Here is a 7,312-nt window from a genome sequence, read left to right as displayed (position 1 = left end):
GCTGAGGTTCCTGTGTCTTCTCTTGGCATGATGTTTTGTTTTGGCTCCAGGACCTTGAACATGCCATCGTGTTACCTGGAACACTCAGATGTCCTCCCTCTCCTTCCCTGCTCAAAGCTCCCTGTGGCCCACTCTGTCAGCCTTCTTATTCCAGCTGAGTCATGGCTCTTTTTGGAAAACCTTCTCAGACTTCAAGCCAAGCTGTTATTAGAATTTGCCGCCTGTATTCAATGGTCAATGATCTCCAAGTCACTGAGATTTGACATTCACCCTACTGGTGCCTCTGACCTTGGTTTGGTCAAGGACAGCCTTGCTGCATCTGTACTGTCATCCTTATCCACCTAACCTCTTCAGCATTTGGCACAAGCCATGGGGGTCTTCATGGGTGACTAATGAAGCAGACTACATAGCATTTCTCACCTGTTTTATTACTGTATCATTTATCCCCTCCCAGATATCTTTAGACACTTTCCACCTAATTTCTCCTCCATCTCCCCATTGAAATTCTAATAACCCAGATACATGTCCATTTATGCACTGTGGCCCTTTGGAGGATCACAAACCATTACATAATATCTCAGATTTTATATAATCTTAGATTATGTGATTTTTTTTTTTTTTTTTTTTTTTTTTTTTTTTTTTTTTTTTTTGCTCTATAGGAACCAATTTTTGCCTCCTTGTGGGCAATATCACCCCCAGTGAGAATGCATGCAATAAAATAAAACTCTATTTGTCCTCTTGAGAGGGGCAAGAAAAAAAAAATAGTTCCCATTCTTTAATAAAAGAAGGTAGATTATTTTCTGTATATTATGATGTTTTGATATGTTAAAAACCTTTCCATCTGGAAAGAGACTGCCCCTCCCAGGGCTGGCCAATCCTAAGAGACAGCAAAGGGCTCAGCTGGGAGCATGACTTTGATATGCAAACTGCCCAACCCAGAGCCATCTCTCCTCTGTGTGGCCTCTGCCCTCCAGGAGGCAACATTCCTTTGCCTTAGTCAACCAAAGGCCAGGTACCAGGCAGTTGGAGACACCCTGTAGCTTAGCGCCTGCTGAAATTGTTCAAACTAGCCAGTTCTAAACTGTTCATCCTGCCCTGCCTTGCCCTTCCTGTGGAAACCCCAATAATGGCTCTGGCTAAATGTTCCACTTGCTCCTATCTTCTGCCTCCTGACTGCCCGTGTCTTCCCCACGCCCTCCATGGCCAGTTGTCTCTAGGACCTGTGAGTATAACATACTTTGTTTTCCCGAGCCTCTCTCCTGTATCTCCTCTTGTGACCACACCGCCCTGATCATGGCATAAAAGAATACAAAGCAAGGGTAAAATAGGGTTCTATGATGGACAACAAGAGTACTTTCCGTAGATGGTCACAAACGACTTGGCTGAAGAGGTAACATGTGACCTGGAGCCTGAATGATGAGAAAGAGGCAACCTTAAGACAACTTGAAAGTCAAGTTTTCAGAACAAAAGGGACTCCAAGTACAAGGGGCCTGAGGAAGGGAGAACCAAGCTTAGAGTATCCAAGGGACAGAAAGGAGGCCAGTGTGGCTGAAGCAGGGGGACCACCATTTTAGGCATGGTCACCAGCATGCACAAAACGTACAACACGAAGACTGAACCCTAGTGTGAGGAGGAGGGGAGCAGGGCAGAGGGGCCGGATTACAGGTTCTCAAAGGCCATGGTAAGGATTTTGTATTTCACTCTGGTTGTGATGAGAAGCTTCTGACTTCAAGTTTGAAGCAAGGGAATGACGTCATCTATGTGATGCTCTAGAACAACTGCTCTAGTTACAAAGCGAAGGATGGACAGGAGGGCAGGAGAAGGAGACCAGTGAGGAAGCCTGACAGATTCTCCAAAACGACAAAAAGTCAAGGTAGCTGATGATCATGGTGAGGGCAGTCAGGCTTAGGACTGGAGTCAAAGGGCAGTTTTGGGAAAATTCTGGGAAAATGGCAGAAGTAGAAGTCTTGAATGTTACATCAGAAATGTGATGCTCATTTTTTTTTTTCTTTTCTTTTAGACAGAGTCTCACTCTGTCATCCAGGCTGGAGTGCAGTGGCACGATCTTGGTTCACTGCAACTTCCGCCTCCCAGGTTCAAGTGATTCTCCTGCCTTAGCTCCCAAGTAGCTGGGATTACAGGTGCACACCACCATGCCCTGCTAATTTTTGTATCTTTAGTAGAGATGCGGTTTCACCATGTTGGTCAGGCTGGTCTTGAACTCCTGACCTCAGGTGATCCACCCGCCTCAGCTTCCCAAAGTGCTGAAATTGCTCATTTTTAATCTCAACAGCTCATTCACAGATCACACATGGAAACTTATCACTCACACTTAAGCCTTCTTTGCCTGTCTTAGAAATCCCTGGTGCAAGAAACTGTAAGATTATTTGACACATTTTCTCTGTCTCACCCTAACAGCCTCTTTCTAGTATTCATTTTAATAGCCTTATTTTTTTTGAGAAGTTTTTTAGAGCAAGGGTTAGGGGAGACAGAGGGATGAATAAGTGGAGCCCAGAGGGTTTTTAGGGTAGTAAAACTATTCTACATGATACTATAATGGTGGACACACGTCACCACCATGCATAAAATGTACAACACCAAGACTGAACCTTAGTGTGAAATATGGACTCAGGCTGATAATGATGTGTCAGTGTAGGTTTATCAGTTGTAACAAATGTACCACTTTGAGGCTGGGAGCCGTGGCTCCTGCCTGTAATTCCAGTACTTTGGGAGGCCGAGGTGGGCAGATCACCTGAGGTCAGGAGTTCAAGACCAGCCTGGCCAACATTGTGAAACTTCATCTCTACTAAAACTACAAAAATTAGCTGACCATGGTGGCAGGTGCCTATAATCCCAGCTACTCGGGAGGCTGAGGCAGGAGAATTGCTTGAACCTTGGAGGTTGAGGTTGCAGTGAGCCAAGACAGTGCCACTGCACTACAGCCTGGGACACAGAGCGAGACTCCATCTCAAAAAAAAAAAAAAAAAAGTACCACTTTGGGGGCAGTGTTGATAATGGGGGAGGCTGTACATGTGTAGGAGTAGGTAGCATGTAGGAAATGTCTATAGCTTTCTCTCAATTTTGCTGTAAATCTTACTAGTATTTTAGTGCCAAATCCTTGAGATCATATCTATTTCTTGTCACTGGCAGTGGGTTCTGTTCTTGACTTTCTACTCAGAGCAGCACTGATGACAACATCCCACAGTATTCTATGAGCCAGAGAACATTAACATATCTAAAAGCGTACATTTTCCCCTGGAGGGCCACCAACCTGTAAACTGCTGGTCAAAAAGCTGAGTGTGAACAGCATTGTTAGGACATGTTTCTAAGTGTATACCGAAATGTCCAGAGAGGTTTTTTAGACTTATAAAGGGAGCTAAAGAAGATTTTTGTTCCATTTTCTGATTTTTAATATTATATAGACTTTTTTTCATTTGAAGAAAGTGCATATATTTTTAAAGGAAAGGTAATCTTGAGTCTATCCATTTAAGAAAATATTAATCTCCATGGAGAAGAAAGTTTCCATATTTTAAAATTTATTGTGTGTAGGTATATTCCATATACACTCTATAAATAAAAAACACACTGGCTGAGCGCAGTGGCTCATATCTATAATCCCAATACTTTGGGAGGCTGAGGCGGGCAGACCACTTGAGGTCAGGAGTTTGAGACCAGCCTGGCCAACATGGTGAAACCCTGTCTCTACTAAAGATACAAAAATTATCTGGGTGTGATGGCAGGCGCTTGTAGTCCCAGCTACTCGGGAGGCTGAGGCAAGAGAATCACTTGAACCTGGGAGGTGGAGGTTGCAGTGAGCCAAGATGGCACCATTGTACTCCAGCCTGGGCAACAGAGAGAGACTCCATCTCAAAAAAAATAAAATAAAATAAATAAATAAAATAAAATAAAAAGCACACAGTATCACAATAATAAAAAAAGTAAATAAATAAATAGCACAAAAGTATTTATAGTAAAAATTAGGTCTTCCTCCAGCCCCCACCTGCCAATCACTAGCAGGAGGCACTCACTGTCTCCAGCTACAAAGCTTTCAGAGAGATTTTATTAATATAAGCAAATACATACTTTTTAAAAAAGTATAAATAAGGCCTGGTGCAGTGGCTCATGTCTGTAATTCCAGCACTTTGGGAGGATGAGGTGGAAAGATCTTGTTTCATGTGTTCGTGTGAAGAGACCACCAAACAGGCTTTGTGTGAGCAACATGGCTGTTTATTTCACCTGGGTGCAGGCTGGCTGAGTCCGAAAAGAGAGCCAGCAAGGGGTGGGATTATCATGAATTCTTATAGGTTTTGGGATAGGCAGTGGAGTTAAGAGCAATGTTTTGGGGGCAGGGGATGGATCTCACAAAGTACATTCTCAAGGGTGGGGAGAATTACAAAGAAACTTCTTAAGAGTGGGGGAGATTATAAAGAACGTTGATCAGTTAGGGTGGGGTAGAAACAAATCACAATGGTGGAATGTCATCAGTGAAGCTATTTTCACTTCTGTGGCTCTTCAGTTGCTTCCGGCCATCTGGATGTATACATGCAGGTCACTGGGGATATGGTGGCTTAGCTTGGGCTCAGAGGCCTGACAGATCTCTTCAGGCCAGGAGTTAGAGACCAGCCTGGGCAACATAACAAGACCCCTATCTCTACAAAAACAATAAAAAAAACTAACTGGGCATGACGGCATTGTTCTATAGTCCCAGCTACTCAGGCAGCTGAGGGTGAGGGATTTCTTGAGCCCAGGACTTTGAGGCTGTCACCCACTCCAGCCTGGGTGACAGAGCAAGACTCTGCCTTAAAAAAAAAAAAAAAAGTACAAATACTAGCATATTATATACTGCTCTGGACTTTTCTTTTTGATTTAATATACCTTGGAGATCCTTCCATAGCTGTGGATAAGGAGTTGCCTCATTCTTTTTCAGGGTAAGTTTAGTATTAAGGGGGGAAATTATATGTAATTTTTGCCAACTCAGTAGCAGAGCTGTGACAAGATTAATCCTTAGATTTTTGGACGTTCATATCAAATCGTTCAAAGCTTTGACATTTTTCTCTTCTTTGTGGCACTATTTTCGTCACTAAGATTCCCCATCCTATGCCCCTCTAGCCCCCAGCTGACATTTGTCACTTCTCTAGCTTAGTCATCTGATCTAATTTTGATGAGTCAGATGTAAATAAACCCAGATAATGTGTCTCACATGTTCCTTAAGCCCAAATGACTAAAAGACAAAATAAAAGGAAATGCGTAGGACAGAGGGCAGTTTGTTGAATGTTTGAGATTTGAATACATGTGTGTTAATTCTTTCTGAATTACAGCGAGATTCTGCCCTCCTCAGCTTTGTATCTGGAGACTAGGGAAAATGTGATCCCAGCTCATATTATGAGTGCACATCTCTGACTGTTCTCAGAAGTCCTATTCCCTTAGATCACTGAAGTTCACAGGGAGAAAGCACCCATCCATATATTTTTGGTTGTTCTTTGTTTGTTGAGATGGAGTCTCACTCTATTGCCTAGGCTAGAGTGCAATGGTGTGGTCTTGGCTCACTGCAAACTTTGCCTCCTGGTTCAAGCGATTCTCCTACCTCAACCTCCCAAGTAGCTAGGATCACAGGCATGAGCCACCATGCCCAGCTAATTTTTGTGTTTTTAGTACAGACAGGATTTCACCACGTTGATCAGGCTGGTCTTGAACTCTTGACCTCAGGCAATCCACCTGCCTCAGCCTCCCAAAGTGCTGGGATTACAGGCGTGAGCCACTGCACCCACCCTCACCCAGATATTTTTCAAATACCATTTTCGATTCCCACTTCTTTTTGTCGTGATGTAAGCAAGGCAGATACCTTTGCCAAGGATAACTGAGAATGTAAGGGCAATCCATGACTGGGCAGCTTGTGCAGGCTGTGTGCTAAATGCAACTGGGAAACATGCCCTATAAATAGCCGTTCATTGTCAGCGTGCATGAAAAGACAAGAGAGCATGCCGTGCTGTGATTCAGTCCTAATTAAGTGATTGCCTCTGGGCACAGCTATAAACCACTAGCTGCTTCAACTGGTAATCCAGTCAGTAGGCAACTGCAGGGGCTCGCCACTGACTAAAGGTTGGCTGAAGGAGGCTGTTCAAGGCTGTTTTTGCCTTCACTATGGCAAAAATCATCTTGAGGCACCTCATAGAGATTCCAGTGCGTTACCAGGAAGAGTTTGAAACTCGAGGTCTAGAAGACTGCAGGCTGGATCATGCTTTATACGCACTGCCTGGGCCAACCATCGTGGACCTGAGGAAAACCAGAGCAGCGCAGTCTCCTCCAGTGAACTCAGCAGCAGAGAGGCCACCCCGAGAAGGCAAATCCCGTTTTCAGATCCTGCTGGACGTGGTCCAGTTCCTCCCCGAAGACATCATCATTCAGACCTTCGAAGGCTGGCTGCTGATAAAAGCGCAACACGGAACCAGAATGGACGAGCACGGTTTTATCTCAAGAAGCTTCACCCGACAGTACAAACTACCAGATGGCGTGGAAACCAAAGATTTGTCTGCAGTCCTCTGTCATGATGGAATTTTGGTGGTGGAAGTAAAGGATCCAGCTGGGACTAAGTGACATCATATTGGTTCCTGTTCAGACGACACGGGGAAGACGATCGTTCAGCCACTGGTACCACGAGAATCTTTGTATTACCCACATTTGAAATGATATGCCACGATTTTTATGAAGATTAAAAATATATTCACAGTTCCTGGTATGTTGAGGTTGTCTTTATTATTCTTACTCAGAAAGGAAAATTTATAAATATGTTTGTGTGGCTTAAACTGATACTATTCTTACAACTGAAACATTGAAAATATACGCAGCTGTATTTGGATATCAGAGAGGACTCAGAATTGTTTCTTCTTATTCCAACAATGCCCACTGCATTTGTAATCACTGACGGCAAAAGAGCCATACTCATTTAAGGAATTCCTATCCATTTTATGAAAATCTTTTATTTTGCCAAAAAGAGTTGTGATTCCCTTCACTTGATAAGCTTTTCTTTTTAGTCTATTTTAATTAAAGTGAGGTTTTGTAAATATGGAGTTCAAAAATTAAAATACAGTATTTGGAAGTTGGGTCTGAAATCTTATTTCTGATTGAGTATAGTTGTTACTGCCTTAAACGTCAGTGAGAATTTTCAGATATAAATCTTATTTTTTAAAAATTCAAATATGTACCTCATTTATCTTTTTAAAACTATACTGAATCCTATCTGAAGTGTTTTGACGTTTTAAAAATAGTATAAGTTCTATGGACACGTACAAGATGTTCTGAGATATGTATAACA

The 7,312-nt window shown here is 42.8% G+C and overlaps 1 protein-coding gene across 1 annotated transcript; it reads left to right on the top strand.

The window, feature by feature from the left end:
• Nucleotides 1–5,967: 5,967 nt before the first annotated feature.
• Nucleotides 5,968–6,729, top strand: HSPB3 (heat shock protein family B (small) member 3). Its single transcript, XM_050794171.1, has one exon. The coding sequence runs from the start codon at nucleotides 6,142–6,144 to the stop codon at nucleotides 6,592–6,594; it is 453 nt and encodes a 150-aa protein (XP_050650128.1). The 5' UTR covers nucleotides 5,968–6,141; the 3' UTR covers nucleotides 6,595–6,729.
• Nucleotides 6,730–7,312: the final 583 nt, after the last annotated feature.

This window comes from Macaca thibetana, chromosome 6 (assembly GCF_024542745.1).
Source record: "Macaca thibetana thibetana isolate TM-01 chromosome 6, ASM2454274v1, whole genome shotgun sequence".
NCBI classification, from domain to species: domain Eukaryota; kingdom Metazoa; phylum Chordata; class Mammalia; order Primates; family Cercopithecidae; genus Macaca; species Macaca thibetana.
Note: the sequence above shows the minus strand (reverse complement) of the source record. Positions and strands in the feature narration are given on the sequence as shown.